This window comes from Aspergillus welwitschiae (assembly GCF_003344945.1).
Source record: "Aspergillus welwitschiae strain CBS 139.54b unplaced genomic scaffold BDQ94scaffold_119, whole genome shotgun sequence".
Classification (NCBI taxonomy): Eukaryota; Fungi; Ascomycota; class Eurotiomycetes; order Eurotiales; family Aspergillaceae; genus Aspergillus; species Aspergillus welwitschiae.
Genome location: NW_020798813.1, coordinates 1 through 15079, shown reverse-complemented (window position 1 = coordinate 15079; position 15079 = coordinate 1). Strand labels below are relative to the sequence as shown.

The window sequence follows — 15079 nt, the reverse complement described above, 5'->3', positions numbered from 1 at the left end:
TTACCCCCGGTCTTTAATTACCCCCGGTCTTTAATTACCCCCGGTCTTCACTTGACCGCAGTCTTCAATTACCCCCAGTCTTCAATACCCACAGCCTCCTATCAGGACCTGCAATCGCTTGTTTCACATCCATGGTGTCCGCTAAGGCTTAGCTCCGCTCAGACATGTATTCTGGGGCGCCCCGAATCCCCAATGCTCTTTTGTTACCCAAATCAACCAATGAACTCAGTGTTCTGCCTGGTCGGACTCTATTTCTTTTGCGTACAGTTCCAATTTCCCCAAGGATCCAGGTCAGTATCTCCTGGGGCCCAGAAAGACTGGGCTATCCTCTCATACTAATATAACTATTAGCAGACTCAGATATTCCCATCAGATAAGGTACATCTGCCTAGACTATTATGGTCCAAAAGGACAGAATTATCTTCCCGGACCGATGAAGTCTTAGCAGACTACCATAGCCCCTCCAGAAATGTAGAGTCTCTGTAGACTAGCTATTTTTCCAGACAAAAACACATTCCAGATTAATCTTCAGACCTGACAAAGTAGTCTGGTCAGATAATTTGCTGGTGTAGCAAATATAGCCCGAAGACCTGGACAAGCTTAGAGTAGAGTATGAGGTAGGAAACCGAGCACAGCTGGACTGGAATAATTGACACGCTCTATTGAGATCTCCGGCTAAATACTAGGCAGCATGGCCTTGGCTATCTGGTCAATAAGGTCTATACTGAGCAACACAATAATACAGCAGAAATGCTGGAGTACGCTCGGAGCCCAATAAGCATCCGTGCTATATCCGTTTAGTAGAAACGAAGCAATCCAAACCCTCGCGACAAAGACCTAGGTAACATGATAAATCAGGGTATATACTGTCTGCTTTACTGTACCAGTTGAGGCTCAACTGCAAACTCTAGTGTCGTTCGCGGTTCCGGGGCCTTCGCAATCTATTCTATATGCCACAACCTCACTCTCATTTCTCGACCCCGTTACAGCACTATGAACTTTTTCAGTTGCCTGGGCTTGTTGCTGGTCACTCAGTACGTTCTGCGACTCTTTGATCGCGTATCTGGCAGCTAGTTCTTTCCACGTGATCTGTTTCGGCTTTGGATAATACGAAGCCTATAAATCATCTTATCAGAATTGTACTCTAAATATTGTCATAGGAGAATATTGTACCAGCTCCTCCAGTGATGGGGGCCAGCTGCTGTTGGAGTTAAAGAATAGGATTTGGCCAGTTTTCTTGTTTCGGACCATGATGAATATATCCGCATCACACTCGTGACAGTACTCAAAGGATTTGAAGAACAAGTTATCTTTTCGGCGACTCTGTTGTTGGCGCTTCGATTTCAGGCTATCCGAAAGACGTTTCTGTATTCTTCGCGGTCGTGCTGCCATGGCGGATATCGGTCTTGTCTTGCACTGCCAAACAATGGGGGATCCAAGCCTGTAAAGGCGCGAGACAGATGTGTGCAGTTTCCATTTCTCTTATAGCCGACCGGTCGGCTGAGAGGTCGCGCGGAGAGGGTGAGCTGGGGTGAGCTGGGGTGATGACGTTGGGTGACAGCGATCCAATCTGTATGCGAAAGGAGGAACGGGGTGGCAGACAGGCAATCTAAATAGACATCATAGCCCATCTCTTACAATGATGGGATATAAGGGTGCTCTCGGCTTCGGATAACACGGCACCAATGAGTGGAGGTCAGAGATGAAGTACCTCACTAGTGTCGGTCTCAAACGCCGGCGCACGGGATGCCAGTTCACGATCACCTATTCTTTTCACCAAGGGTGAGCACGCAGCACGGGTGCATACCCATTAGGCCGCCTTGTAGCCCCTCCCAGCCAAGGATAGTAGGGCCACAAGCGACGGCTGCTACACTAGTTATAAGAATTTAGGAAAAGGCTCTATTTGGTTATCCAAAAGACTACTTATTTTCAACAGGAACAAAGAACGGCAGAACAGCAACCGGGGCTCGTGGAGTCAAGCGGTAGGGCCGGGCGGTGTAGCCTGGCCATAATAGCCTGAGGCAATGGCTGTGGAGACATCTCGGATCTAGAAGCGTGGACTAGATCCGGAGAATGTTCGGCACCAAGTAGCCAAGCCTCCAAAATGCCTAAGCATCCGCTGCGCACCAGCACGTCTGCCTAGAGCATTAAGAACCACCTTCGACTAGTGATTCGGCGAAGGCTCTTATGGTCGGATAAGCACTGCGGTCAGAGACTGTGAAAGAAATTTCTGGTACATTCCTCAGCCGAAAATCCCATAATTCATGCCATACCAAAGCGAGCTTCTCATGATGTTTATTTATTCTTACCTACTCTCCAGCCTGTCCCTTCACAAGCCTACTCGAAGGAGTGTCGATGATGCTGCAAGCCAGGTGAGTCAAAGCCTTAGCATGGGGTTAGTGGCAAATATTAGGCTGGCTGAAATCGACACTGGCGTTACGATTGAACTTCTATGACAGTAGTCACTTTAGGCGAGCAGCAGTAATCTGAGGGAACAGCGTGAACCAAGGAGACTGCGGCACTCTGGACAGAGGATGGGACAGTACAGTAGTTGGACTTTGAATAGAGAATTAGAGTGACTAAGACCTTTGTCATAGGTTCTATGTCCATAGTGGACCATAAGCTTCAGATCAGTAGCCCACGTGAATAGCGAACCGTTCGGGACGCCAGTTGGCTGTCCGCAGGCCAAGTTGGCTCACGGTCCGCGGCCCAAGGTCCGACCAGGATTGCGGACAACTGTTCTAAGGACTGGGACCAAAGTCACTAGCTTTCCGTCCCTGGGCAGGAAGCTTCGGCTTGAATGCTCCTGCTTGTGGGCGCTGGCTTTTCTGCGGTAGGGTCCCATTGCCCGATAAGGCTTGTAACCGTCGGCTTGTTGCCTTTTCCCGATGTCGGTCTCTCAATCGTGGTCTATATTGGATCACTTACAGTACCTAGTGGGCTTATTGTCCCGGTCTTTATGTCACCCATGGATTGCTGGCTAATAATCTTAAATTGGGTACTGCTCGAATCCCAGAGTCACTGCTAAATTATTGCGCTCCACTCGGTCCATCTCCGAACTCTTCATGCATGCTGAGATAGTTAAATCATGATGATGACTCAGCCTTGTGAGCTCTGGCAAACAATGGATTCCTGATCTATGTGGTTGGTTAGATAGTTAGAATCTCCATGATGACTAACTAATCCACAGAGCCAAAGAGCCAAGCCGTGAGGACGAGGTCATGTGGTTACTCTGATTTTCGATATCCTAGGATAAATGAGCCGACTCAGAAAAAGATTTTGACTCCAATCCTACAACTGATGATGACTCAGCTGCAGCCGAAGACGTCAAAGGGGGAGAACAATGAGAAGACCCATAACTATTTGTTATGATTAGACACACTGCGATGACCAGCGGATTGCATGCACTGGCTCGAGGAAGTGGAGTAAAAAGAGTCATCGTATTGACCTTATTTTGGCTACGGCCGCCGAAGCGTAGAGCCAACATGATGGTTAACATGCTCTGGTCACGTGACAATCGACCTTACCTTTTTGGGTCTATCTGCGGAACCGAACTTCACCTTTCTCTGCGCTACCTGACTCTTGGTTTCTGTTGGCCAAAGTCGGTATTCTTTTGCCGACAATGATGCTGGTCACTTTACAAATGTATTCAGTTCAGTCATATTCTTAGCAGGACAAGACAGATTCCCTCTTGTTGGACTAACTTTTTGACATCCGAATTTCATATCTGGGAACGGTCGGGGTTTGCATCAGCCAGTCATCTTGGCTTCACCATCTCGCGACCACTTCACCTTTCAAGTCGCAGCATCGTACGAAAATGCGCGGTTTCGGACAAAAGCCGGACGCTATGGATATTCGCTTCATTACCAACCAAGGACCCTCTAGAAAAGCCCCAACCAGCAGCGAGTACTTGGTATGCAATGGGTCTCCAAGCATGAGCCGTTCTTATGGCAAGTATCTCTCCCTGGTCTCTTCCTTGCCCTCACTTTGTCTTCATTTCCTTCCAGCTCCTCCTTCAACCAACCCCACTCCTCCCCCAGAAGATTATCACACCTGAAGTGCTGATTATACGTCATTTATATTGAATCAGTGAGTGACTGATGCCGGGACCCTTGTCTCCCATTATTTATCTCTTAAGCCTCCGGACAGAAGTCTCTTCCTCGAAGAAAACGGCCGCACATATCACGGATATCGGAGAGGAGTCTATATGTTACCGTGTGATGAGGAGGAGCAGGACCGTCTCGATCTGTTCCATAAGCTATTCACAGGCAGGTGTGGGAGGGGAGGCTTCAGGAACAGACTGACGGCTCTGTGGGCAAATTCTAGCTCTCCTGTGGACGCAACTTGCAATAACCGGAAACCTCCAGAAGATGCAAATAAGTCTCATAGTGGGCCTTGCTCCAGGTACCCAGAGCTCTGTCGTCCTAGGCGCATGTTAGTAAAATGCCAAGAAAAGTACCCAGCTGGATATACCCCGTGGGTATACCCAGCAGGGTACTCGCGAGTCCTTGGAGAGATACGTCATTATACGGTACTGGGTTGCGTCATTTTGTTTCAAACGGCAATAATGCTGTTGAATATCACGTGATGTCACATTAGCAGGGATCGGGAACAGAGATATATATATATGAGGCATCCCGCCCCTGTAAGGATAGAAGTAGTAACCAAATCAATCAATCTATTCTCACTTCAACAAATGCCAAGAAAGTACCCACATGGGTATACCCGTGGGTACTTCTCTTGGCGCGATGATGAATAGTGACGTAGATAATTCTAAGTACCTATATCGCGTCTCTCTGGGAGACCACCCGTCAGTGCTGAAGCGATAAACATATACATTCTATCAAAAGCAGGGCCAACCGTCTTAGTCGAGCAAGAATACGTGGCAGCTTCCGTAAACAAACTGATCGTAATATGGGTGATGGATTGATGAAATAAGCTATCTGAAAGCCTAAGTATTACTGGGAGCATCCTATACCTAGGCTACTGTCCAGCCTGGGCTAATGAAGGGCCTATGTTATCCATTTATGCTTTCTAGCATAAGCTATTGAGTAGTATAAGATGGCCGTAAGCCTAGGCTATTGAATAGAATAAGCTATCTGGAAGCCTAAGTATTACTGGGAGCATTCTATACCTAGGCTATTATCCAGCATGGGCTACTAGCCAGCCTGGGCTAATGAAGGGCCTATATTATCCATTAATGCTTTCTAGGATAGGCTATTGAATAGAATAAGCTATCTGGAAGCCTAAGTATTACTGGGAGCATTCTATACCTAGGTTATTATCCAGCATGGGCTACTAGCCAGCCTAGGCTCCTATCCAGCCTGGGCTAATGAAAGGCCTGTATTAACAATCAGTATCTTTAACAGAGGCTAATAGTTAGTATAGGCTAGCTATAAGCTCAGGCTATATTATAATATAAGTTATCTGAAAGCCCAAGTAATACTGGAGTAGGCTGCTTTTCAGTACTCAACAATAACCGATACATAAATAGCTCAGGCCAGCGTAGGCTGGTAGGCAGCACAAGCTTATGTTCATGCGTAGGTTATCTTCGATTATCTAAGCCACTAGTTGCCATTAACCTCTTCACACCTGAGAAGCGGCCTTTGCCGGATGATTTGCCAGGTATTGCATCCAAATGAGCGATATCAAAATGGAGTCGATCTCGAGTATCAGGATTCATGTATCTAGTATTTAGATCAGTACTTTTATGCTGACTTCTATGTCAAAAAGTCTGGTGCGTAGCGCTCAAAGTCGTGGCCCTTATGTATTTCCCACTTTGCCCATCTTCGCTTTTGCGCATGTCTTTTTTCTAGAAAAGGTCCAATGTCTGATAGGTTTCTTGTATATATTCGAATAAATAATCCCCAGATCCACAAGCCCTTGGCCCGGCTCTAATAGACCTCGAGGAAATTTCAAAAGCCTGATCAATATAATGGCAGCGAAGAAGAGAAGCATCCGACGGCGGAGATCCAGTAGCAAACGATCCACATATCAACGACGTAATCGACGAAGGAACAGCCTGTTCTTAAAAGCTTTTGAGTATTGCAACTTGTGTGAAGCAGACATTGCACTGGTTATCCGCCTGAAGCACAATGGCCAGGTCTCCAAATTCAACTCCAACAGTCAGTGGCATCCGTCGCGCGAAGAGTTGGTAGGCAACCTTTACGACTGTTACTGTAATATTAGTGATATTAACGAGCTCTTAAGGACATGTCGTACCCAAAACCAAGAGAAATAACTTGGGGCGAGCTAGCTGCTCAGTATGAGATAGGGGAGGCCAAGATGTAAGATATTAGAGCGGTGGTAGCGGGCACTTTGAACCTTAGATATGTTACAGTACAAGAATGTTTGACATTGAAATCTCTGTACAGTATAATCCGGGGGAAAGTATCTTTGTAGTGCACTGAAAGAATAGATATGTATGTTTAGATGGTTAAGGTTACCCAGAGGCGGCAGTTACCCACCCCCGACGAGAAAGCTTCTCATTAGGGTCCTTTCCCACACGGACATTTCCCCCCTAGGGCATTCTTTCCCTCAGGGATTTCCACCTCAGGGATGCTTCTCCCCAGGGCCTTCTTTCCCTCAGGGGCTTTCCACCCCAGGGACATTTCCCCCCAGGGCCTTCTTTCCCTCGGCTTCTTCGGGGTTTATTCAACGGCCCGTTAGTAAGATATACACAGGCCACGTGACTGTGCGTATATCTTATCACGTACGTATTGAACTTTTCATCGTTTCCGAGCCCGAGATGCTTTGTGTATGTCGCCAGCCACGAGTGGCTGGGTGGACGACCAACCAGGTCGTCGGCCTAGCGTGGACGCCAGTTAGCGGTCCTACGCTTGTGCCGGTCGTGCGACCAGTGTCCTGCGACCATACAGATCGGCTGCATCGGAACAGAGGGCCGGTGTTCTGGACCTGGGTGCTGACGAACTGTATCGTTCGGCGCGATGCGTAGGTCCTGTGACTTAGTACCAGGTACGCCAGACCCTGTGCGCCCGACCCACATATTCTTAGGACGCTGGTCGCGCGACCGGCACAAGCGTAGGACCGCTAACTGGCGTCCACGCTAGGCCGACGACCTCGTCAGTCGTCCATCCAAATTCGTACGACCTAATCGGCCTGAAGAACATGCGCTCTGAGACCACTCTGATGATACATAGTGCGCGTTGGCCATGTTCCGCTTATGGAGTAGATGATAATCAATATTGTTCCGAGAGCACAGATATTGGTACCGGACGTGGCAAGATATTCTAAGGGCGTGCCAAAGGTGCATTTTCTATAACACACTCGGGTCTGTTGAACACGGCCCATCACAGGGAAGTATCTTGCCGTAGAAGAGCATATATACACTCAGAGCGGACTATCAGGATAGTCTATCGTACGCTTAGGCGATTCTTTTCTTAGACGTGTCTCCGCCAATGGATGTTGTGAATACCGGTTCATTGCAGTATTCGCAGTATCGATCATCCTAAATTTCAACCCGGAAGTGTCATGTCGTGGGAGTATTACTTGAACAGTGGAAACATGTGCGAGGCTAATCTGCAGTTCCGATGTCTTCTGCGGCTGCCCGCAAGGTGGCTTTGTACGGTGAGGGCGACGTAGAAAGGAGATGGGGAGGCGCCTATACCACCATTTTCTTCCTGGGAGAGTCTTCAATTCAGCTCGTCCTGTCCGCGGAAATTATTCGCTTTGGTCGTCCTCCCCGACGCGGGCTGCCTTCCAGGACATTATAATACATCCGTGCAGCCTCGAGTGACCTCATTCTATCGCTTCCACTCGTCTTCTACTGATAAAGAGGTGGGCCACGTCATCACTTTGCCTATGAGATAGGTTTGCTGTGGAAGGTGCTCTGTGGCTTGAATTTATCCCCCATCCCCTCCCGTACACGCCGCAGGGGGGCATGCAGTGGTCGATTCCGTGTACTTATGACCTGTGTCTTCAAATTGCTGAGTCGATCAATCTTTCGACTAGAACCAAATATCAGGGTCCGTGTCAGAGTCATTGGCAGAGTAACTGTCACTCCAATCATCATCACTAGAGCTGGTGTCCGAATTGTCGTTTTGTTTCGCGACGCCTGCTAAAGCAGTAGGACTTCGACTGGGAACACTGTTGCTCAGGGTATCGGGCACGGCTGGCGTTACTTTACACCACCACCTTTAGAGATGCAGCCTGAGTCCATGTTCATGCGGCTTGGAGAAGGAGATCCTTTCTCACTCCCGCGAGACTTCCTCCCCGTAGACCGCTGCCTAGAGCAGTTCCGACAGGTTCGACCCTTGTCTCCACCCACTCGCCGTAGAGGCAAGTTGGAGTTGTGACATCGGTGATGTCTATCGGGGAATCCACACCGACGGCGTTGTCTGAGTCTAGGCGGAAAGACACACTGCTATCGGTTCCGTCGTTGTCGCTGCTATGGCCAATGTTGTGATGTGGTGAACAGCGCGCCATGGCTCAAGGGAGGGAGTCAAGCGACCGGTCTACTGGAAAGAGAGACCAGGAGAGGGGAGGGTCGTGAGATGACTGGCGACGACGGCAGGCTGAGGTTATAGGAAGAAGAAATGGCTGAGGAGCATCAATGGCCAGAAGGGAAGGAGACAGGATTGTCATTTATAAGATGACAACTGCGGGGGGCCCTTCACTCTTGGGGGGCAGCCATTTTCGGCTGGTCACAAAAGGTGAGTCGGGATGCAAGTTTTAATAGCGCAAGAGCCCGAAAAGGATCCCACAATCGGATCGATAGACTGAACAATAAATATGGCTAATCAAAGCTGATGGGTGTTCAGAAGCGATGGGTGTGCAAAGGTGATGGGTTTTTAAAAGCGGTGGGGCTTCAAAGACGATAGGGGAACGGTGGGCCCTAAATAATGGGGCGCCAACGATGGTGTTTACAACTTGCACTCTTGTTCCAAAGTGTTGGACACGTAAGTTGCGAGTTTCATGCACTCGCCGGCGGCCGTATTTGCAAGGGGCAATACGCCAGGTAAACCATGCATGTTGTGGCTACTTGAGGCCAGGGTTCCGCACAGCCACCAATTATGATTGACTGGAACGGCAAAAAAATAAGACCGGGACCGACCGAGGCCAAGCGACCTCTCCGCATGCCCGCCTAGTTGAGCGTCAACCGAATGAACACTTTTTGATAAACCCCATGAAGCAAATGGAAAACAGCAGCCCACCCGACTACCAAGCGCTCTATTTGAGGGCTGAGGAAGAGAAGAAATTGGCAGAGGAGGAACGCCAGCGGGAAGCAGAGCTTAGGAAACAAGCAGAGGAACGCGAACGACAAGCAGAGGAGGAACGTCAGCGGGAAGCAGAGCTTAGGAAACAAGCAGAGGAACGCCAACGACAAGCCGAGGAACATCAGCAGCAAGCAGAGCAGGAAAGGGACCAGGAAAGAGAGCAAACACGACGAACCACCTTTGCAGAGCTAATTCGATACTGCCACAACTATACTTCTCTGTGCCTGAGAGTCGAAAGTCCGTCCCGTTCTACGACGGGAACGGTTCCGGCGCCTAAGGGGAAGCGCTGTCCGCTGCAACTTCTGCCTTGGACCGAGTGCACAGCCATACAGCAAGGGATCTACCACTCTGTTTGTACTTATTTAGCACCGCCTGGACAACCTGCTGCCCAAGTGTTTCCGTCGCGTACTGTCCTAAAGGGGTTTGGGGAAGAGTTCAAGAAGAGAGCTATAAGCAGTGAGCAGGATCTGCAAAGCTATGAGAGATTCGGGGTGGAGAACCATGTCCGTGATATTATCACGGAACTCTGCAGGATACGTGCTGCTCGAGAGGAATTTCAGTTAGGCAATGGAATTCAGTTCGATAACCACGCAAATGCCCTCGATGCGGTTGACGCCGACCAGTCTAAAACGGATAAATCAGCGAATTCCCGACCGGATCAATATTGCATCCACCGGGTCGACGGTGATAAAAATACAACTATTATGACAGTTGAGTACAAGCCGCCCCATAAACTATCCGTGGAGAATCTTCGAGTGGGTTTGCGACCGATGCAATTCTGGGATGAAGTGGTCAGACCGGACTCCGTTCCCACGGAGGGGCCCGAGAAACTGAGATATAATGCGGCCTGGCTAACCGGTTCGGCTGTGGTTCAGGAGTATCATGTCATGCTCCAGGAAGGGCTCGAGTACTCATATCTGACTAATGGATTCGCAATGGTTTTGCTGCGGGTCCCCTATGATAATCCGGGCACCTTATACTATCATCTCTGTGAACCCAACATGGAGGTCAACCCGGATGTTGAACTGGGTTCTTTACAACAGCCGCTAACAGCTGTTGCTCGGGTCTTGTGTTTATGCCTCATGAGTTTCCGCTCACAATATCGTGACCAGGAGTGGCGGAATGCCACAAAGAAGCTGCCAAAATGGAAGACAAGTTTCGATCACACACGTTCCCAGATCCCGGAATCGGAATTGCAACAAAACCCGCCCGATTCACAATATACAGCATCGGAGTATACGAGCTCCGAACCTACTACATCAGAATATATACCGTCTTCGTCTCCTGCTCCCCCCCCTGCCGACACCCGTCGAATACCCACCCGGTCTCGAGCTAGCTGCGCGTCGCCGAATCTGACACCACGTCATGATTCTGACTCGGACGCAGATCAAGCTCCAGGAGGAAGGAAGCGTGGCTTCAGTCAGATTGCATCCTCTCCTTCGTCTCCATCTGCTCAACGATCAGCACATCTGGCGGGAGATCAATATACCCCGATCGGCAGCCAAGGTCAGCAGCACACCGCACAGTTTTGCACCCAGAAATGTCTACGTAGCCTGCAACGAGGTGGTCAGCTGGATGTTAATTGCCCAAATGTCATGCTCCACCGACAGGGGGGGGACAGCAGCCAACACCCCATCAATGCCAAAACGCTGATCAAGCAACTCAAACAGCAACTAGATGAAAATATCGACCGAGACTGTACACCAATGGGGTGTTGTGGCGCATCGGGAGTCCCATTCAAAGTCACCTGTACGGCATATGGATATACTATGGTCGGTAAAGGCACAACTTCCCGACGGTGGGAGGAGGTCAAACGTGAGGAAGTCGTATACCGTGTACTCGACCAAGCACAGGCTTCTGCTGTTCCTGTTTTTCTGGGGGCAATCGATTTGGCCAAATCCTACTTCGTACATGGAGCTGGTGAGATCTGCCACATGCTCATCATGGCCTGGGGGGGTGAGCCCATACATAAGATAGAGCGTGACACTACGATCACACGTGAGATTGCGAGGTCTGAGAAGGAGATCTGTTCCTTGGGAGTCTTACACCAGGACCTCCGGTCGGACAATATTCTATGGAACGCCGAGCTGGGACGGGCCCTGATCATTGACTTTCACTGCTCGAAACTGAATCACCGACCTATGAAAAGGCGGGTGAAGTCACCCGGGAGGCATCCGCGTGGAGAACTGCACAAGCGAAAGCGACTTTGTATTGTCTAATAATGAAGGTGAGAGGAATTGCACGCCTGCGCGTGAATGAATAATATGGACTGGCAGTAATGTGATTAATGGAAAAATTCTCAAGTACATGCAGGATCATTGTTTATACAGTAGCTACCTTTATAACTTGAAGTCCCTATGAACAGTCTGCCAAGTAGATGAGTCCCTAAATGTTCAGGCATTTACTCAGCGCCAACCTGTGAATACTATCTGCACGAAGTTACATTTTCACATTTCGCTAAAACAAGCAAGATAACTATTTCGATTTGCGCAAAACACGTTAGCCGTGACAGCATCTGGACTCCCTTTGCTGGATACTCTGGCGTCTGCAGACTCGCTCAGGATCCACGCTCTTAATCTCAGTGGGCTGTCAAGATATCTTTTTTCTCAAGGACTTTGGTCTCCCGGGTCCTGGATCGAGCCGAAACCGAGCCGAAATTACCCAATATGGTAAATGTCACTGTTCTATGTCGGTCGGGGGAATGTGAGAGCATTCTCAGGACTGGTTTTAAACATATGTCGCTCTTTCTAAGACTTTTGTATACATATGAGCTAGATTGGTTCGAGAATGACGTCTCCGAGCGGCTAGCCATACATGAAAAGCCTTCTCTGTTGCCCTACGACACATATGGATTATTTCAGGTAGCGATACTCAAGTAGCAACTTATGGAAATAAGTTGATATGTGAGAGATCATAAGTTATTATGGGACATGGAAGTATCAGGCCAGAAGGAGATTTTCAGGATGAAATGGCTCATGAAAATCCTCTTGTGAGGAAAATAGCCACGTGAGAATTGTTCTGAAACCTAAATAGAAATAAGAAGCATAGAGTCATGGGAAACGCCTCTTCGAAACGCATGCCTCCTAGAAGGCTTGACCTAGAGCCAATACGATCATAGAACGTTGCGCACAGGAGCCTGCAGCATGCTGCTGCGTCTTTCCTTGAGACTACAAAGAACGTCTACTGCTTGTGGGCCTAGTGACGCGGATGTCCAATGGATATGAAGCGACCTCCAGCTGAACCGCAGTCGTCCTTGCCAAGTACCAGAAGTAAATGTTGATTGGCCTTCTGACCTAGAATGGTGGGTCATCACTGCGTACATCCCGCAGTGGCCCTGAGGGGTTACTCGGTTTCTTCCGCTGCGGTCCGGCGAAGCTGCACAAGGGGTGACTGCGGCGCGACTGCGGCGCTCTACTGTAGATCAATTTATCACTGCACCGCGGACATCTTTGTACAGTAGTGGGCCTTGGGGCTCTAATGGGCCAGGTTCTTATTTGGTTACGAAGCAATCTCCCGCAGCTGGCTGTGCACCGCAGGCGGCTTTGCCATACCAAAAATAGTTGCTAATTGGCTTCCTCACCTGACAAGGTGGGCCGCTGCGTACGTCCCGCAGTGGCCCTCACTTTTCCTCGATCGTGACCGCTGCGGTCCGGCGAACTGCAGGGATAGTCACTGCGGTATTAGTACCACGAACCTTGACGCTTGCGCTCCTTATCAACCAGGCGCATCTACATCGAAGTACACATCCGCTTAAGGCAGCGGCAGTGATCAAAAATCGCATTCGCCATTTGCAGCAGCGGCGTCGCGCAGCGGATCGAGCGGCGGCCTAGGCAACCACCACCAATCAGCTAGTAGAAGTGAAAGAACCCGAGCCGACCGAGACCATGAATGGACTGCTCGCAAAGACGGACATTCTACGCGACCATACTGCACCATTACGTGCATCCGCGACTTGGTCAACCGAGAACCTCTAGGTAAATAAAAAGCTCCAAGCGTAGCTAACTGTGAAGCTGCCAACAGGCAAAAGATGCAGTTCCCGCCTAGCCACGGTCTTCCAGACTGACTGAGACGGAGTATGAATAGATCCAGGATCCGGATACGGGCAGCTAATGAAACGAAAAACGTAGCTCAACTTAAATTCTTTGAATCCAGCACACCGGGGAAATCGAAGGACCAACAAACTCCGTGGAAGGCTTCTATTGACTGTTCGCTGCCGAAGGCGGAAACTGTTCGCACACGCAAATTGATATATATGGGAACCGAAAGCCATTGAGATGTCCATTACTTGATGAAACTATAATACATTTGCTTGCAATTTGCTACTTAGCCCCTCCTTTTAGACTCCTGTACCAGCTTAACTGAACGTACGAGCACACACCAGAATGATGACTTAGTACTTCCCCATGTTCAGTCCATGCGATTCGGTAAGCCTTCCTCGCCACGACGGCTAACAGAAACACCGATGCTCCAACTGCGCTGAAGAGGACCCAGATACATGACATAATCACGTCACTCTTATAGTCCCACAGCACTTTCGTCGGCGATAAGACGATCCTGATACTTGGTGGCGATGCTTTGGGCCATGCCCATGAGGTACATGGCCAGTTGTACGTCCGGGTCGTGAGGCTTCGCCATGTTGCGCGCACGGACAGTACGGTCAATTTCTTTAATAGGGTCCACAGCTAATGACCCAAGGTCATGGCATCCTAGCTCTGGAAATAAGCAGTGCAGGTTGAGTCCCACAGCAAAAAATTGTGCTAGAACCGCTAGACCAAGGGTGTCACCAATGCCACCTCGCAGCATGGCTGGAGGAAGCCAAAAGAGCCACTGTCGTAGAATGTGCATGCGCTGGAAAGCCTGATCTGATGAAAGAGAACAAATATCGCCAAGGAATTCTTCCAGAAATTTGACCAGTTTATTTACCTGATTGTGGTACTTTTCCATATGCCCAACTTGTCCCTGGATATGTTGCAGGACCGTAATTATGTCGGCAAGGCCAGATAGATTCTTATTATTGAAGTGACAGCTCACGATAGAAGACGACTCCAAGATTCGAAGGTATTGTTTAGTCTCGAGGAAATTTGCCAGCTCAGACTTGTGCCTCCATTCCTGCGGCATAGAATAGAAGACAGATTTCAGACCAGTCCACAATACTATCCAGCTTGGCCTAAACTTATCAGTATCCGTAGTATTGGCAATAAGGGATTCTATACCGTTCACTGTCTGCCCATAATAACAGGATGGTAGCCGCAAGGACATTATCATAGTTCTCTGTTGAAAGCTTGCTAGAAGCTATTCGTAGTTGCTCGATTGCAGTCTGACGAAAGTAGAAATATGTCTGTTTTATTCCCACCTTCGGCTCTATTGTAGCTAACAAGGATGCGGATAGGGTGAGGAGCGAGCTCATTACTAAGTTATCGGAGCCTGCCATAGAATAGAATCTGTATATGATATCAGCTCTGGCTTCGATATGGGTTAGAATTACTTACAGAGGCAGCTTCTGAGCCCAGATTGTGTAGTCTCTCATGCCGCGCTGTTCCAGACTTTCGTAGAGCTTGGTAATAAGATCAATGAGTTTGTTAAGCGGCAAGTAGTTCAGTTTCGGTCTGATAGGCCGCCAATACTTAGGCCCTTCCTCGATTTCTGCTGTGATTGTGTATTTGCAGGAGACGCTGCGCTTGCTGCAACTTCGACTGCACTGGTCAACTGACTCGGCACCATGCACTGGGCTCCGTGGGAAGGCATACCATTGCGGCAAGGATTTATCGCATTTTTCATGGCGCCGTTTACATGACTCGCAGTTCATGGGGGATTTTTCCTGGTGACAGCCAGAATTGGGCATC

The 15079-nt window shown here is 49.1% G+C and overlaps 11 protein-coding genes across 11 annotated transcripts; 5 read left to right on the top strand and 6 right to left on the bottom strand.

Annotated features, from left to right (window-relative positions):
• Positions 1-630: 630 nt before the first annotated feature.
• On the bottom strand, positions 631-1631 carry BDQ94DRAFT_155579 (uncharacterized protein). The gene is made up of 2 exons (XM_026768492.1): positions 1174-1631; positions 631-1116 (listed from the first exon to the last, which is right to left on the bottom strand). The coding sequence occupies exons 1-2, from the start codon at positions 1390-1392 to the stop codon at positions 895-897; spliced, it is 441 nt and encodes a 146-aa protein (XP_026619449.1). The 5' UTR covers positions 1393-1631; the 3' UTR covers positions 631-894.
• Positions 1632-1637: 6 nt separating this feature from the next.
• Positions 1638-2628, top strand: BDQ94DRAFT_18369 (uncharacterized protein). The gene has a single exon (XM_026774473.1). It carries the CDS (start codon positions 2265-2267, stop codon positions 2454-2456), a length of 192 nt encoding a protein of 63 aa, XP_026619448.1. The 5' UTR covers positions 1638-2264; the 3' UTR covers positions 2457-2628.
• Positions 2629-3787: 1159 nt separating this feature from the next.
• On the bottom strand, positions 3788-4076 carry BDQ94DRAFT_164501 (uncharacterized protein; the record flags this gene model as incomplete). The annotated part of the gene is made up of 2 exons (XM_026770027.1): positions 3788-3944; positions 4054-4076. The coding sequence occupies 2 exons, from the start codon at positions 4074-4076 to the stop codon at positions 3788-3790; spliced, it is 180 nt and encodes a 59-aa protein (XP_026619447.1).
• Positions 3928-4671, top strand: BDQ94DRAFT_155573 (uncharacterized protein). The gene is made up of 2 exons (XM_026768491.1): positions 3928-4089; positions 4139-4671. The coding sequence occupies exon 2, from the start codon at positions 4208-4210 to the stop codon at positions 4586-4588; it is 381 nt and encodes a 126-aa protein (XP_026619446.1). The 5' UTR covers positions 3928-4089; positions 4139-4207; the 3' UTR covers positions 4589-4671.
• A 1264-nt stretch (positions 4672-5935) lies between these two features.
• Positions 5936-6291, top strand: BDQ94DRAFT_164499 (uncharacterized protein; the record flags this gene model as incomplete). Its single annotated transcript, XM_026770026.1, has 2 exons — positions 5936-6173; positions 6203-6291. 2 exons carry the CDS (start codon positions 5936-5938, stop codon positions 6289-6291), a joined length of 327 nt encoding a protein of 108 aa, XP_026619445.1.
• Positions 6292-6381: 90 nt separating this feature from the next.
• On the top strand, positions 6382-7412 carry BDQ94DRAFT_18421 (uncharacterized protein). Its single transcript, XM_026774589.1, has 2 exons — positions 6382-6802; positions 7088-7412. Exons 1-2 carry the CDS (start codon positions 6425-6427, stop codon positions 7112-7114), a joined length of 405 nt encoding a protein of 134 aa, XP_026619444.1. The 5' UTR covers positions 6382-6424; the 3' UTR covers positions 7115-7412.
• Positions 7413-7967: 555 nt separating this feature from the next.
• BDQ94DRAFT_164498 (uncharacterized protein) lies at positions 7968-8445 on the bottom strand (the record flags this gene model as incomplete). Its single annotated transcript, XM_026770025.1, has 2 exons — positions 7968-8154; positions 8288-8445. The coding sequence occupies 2 exons, from the start codon at positions 8443-8445 to the stop codon at positions 7968-7970; spliced, it is 345 nt and encodes a 114-aa protein (XP_026619443.1).
• Positions 8381-8799, bottom strand: BDQ94DRAFT_155568 (uncharacterized protein). The gene has a single exon (XM_026768490.1). The coding sequence runs from the start codon at positions 8602-8604 to the stop codon at positions 8449-8451; it is 156 nt and encodes a 51-aa protein (XP_026619442.1). The 5' UTR covers positions 8605-8799; the 3' UTR covers positions 8381-8448.
• A 271-nt stretch (positions 8800-9070) lies between these two features.
• BDQ94DRAFT_155567 (uncharacterized protein) lies at positions 9071-11547 on the top strand. Its single transcript, XM_026768489.1, has one exon. The coding sequence runs from the start codon at positions 9146-9148 to the stop codon at positions 11453-11455; it is 2310 nt and encodes a 769-aa protein (XP_026619441.1). The 5' UTR covers positions 9071-9145; the 3' UTR covers positions 11456-11547.
• A 1297-nt stretch (positions 11548-12844) lies between these two features.
• BDQ94DRAFT_155565 (uncharacterized protein) lies at positions 12845-13499 on the bottom strand. Its single transcript, XM_026768488.1, has 2 exons — positions 13320-13499; positions 12845-13210 (listed from the first exon to the last, which is right to left on the bottom strand). The coding sequence occupies exon 2, from the start codon at positions 13179-13181 to the stop codon at positions 13005-13007; it is 177 nt and encodes a 58-aa protein (XP_026619440.1). The 5' UTR covers positions 13182-13210; positions 13320-13499; the 3' UTR covers positions 12845-13004.
• BDQ94DRAFT_155558 (Zn(II)2Cys6 transcription factor domain-containing protein) lies at positions 13500-15079 on the bottom strand (the record flags this gene model as incomplete). Its single annotated transcript, XM_026768487.1, has 3 exons — positions 13500-14403; positions 14450-14677; positions 14726-15079. Coding segments are annotated over 3 exons (1234 nt in total), but the record flags the coding sequence as incomplete, so codon positions are not given.

What these genes read in the sequence shown, in the direction of transcription:
- BDQ94DRAFT_18421 (XM_026774589.1), top strand. Translation starts at nt 6,425, where the DNA reads ATGTTTAGATGGTTAAGGTTACCCAGAGGCGGCAGTTACCCACCCCCG. An exon ending in GGTGGACGACCAACCAGGTC is followed by an intron (nt 6,803 to 7,087) that starts GTCGGCCTAGCG and finishes CGACCTCGTCAG; the next exon opens with TCGTCCATCCAAATTCGTAC.
- BDQ94DRAFT_155573 (XM_026768491.1), top strand. Translation starts at nt 4,208, where the DNA reads ATGTTACCGTGTGATGAGGAGGAGCAGGACCGTCTCGATCTGTTCCAT.
- BDQ94DRAFT_18369 (XM_026774473.1), top strand. Translation starts at nt 2,265, where the DNA reads ATGCCATACCAAAGCGAGCTTCTCATGATGTTTATTTATTCTTACCTA.
- BDQ94DRAFT_155565 (XM_026768488.1), bottom strand. Translation starts at nt 13,181, where the DNA reads ATGCACGTAATGGTGCAGTATGGTCGCGTAGAATGTCCGTCTTTGCGA.
- BDQ94DRAFT_155579 (XM_026768492.1), bottom strand. Translation starts at nt 1,392, where the DNA reads ATGGCAGCACGACCGCGAAGAATACAGAAACGTCTTTCGGATAGCCTG. An exon ending in CCCCATCACTGGAGGAGCTG is followed by an intron (nt 1,117 to 1,173) that starts GTACAATATTCT and finishes GATGATTTATAG; the next exon opens with GCTTCGTATTATCCAAAGCC.
- BDQ94DRAFT_155567 (XM_026768489.1), top strand. Translation starts at nt 9,146, where the DNA reads ATGAAGCAAATGGAAAACAGCAGCCCACCCGACTACCAAGCGCTCTAT.
- BDQ94DRAFT_155568 (XM_026768490.1), bottom strand. Translation starts at nt 8,604, where the DNA reads ATGACAATCCTGTCTCCTTCCCTTCTGGCCATTGATGCTCCTCAGCCA.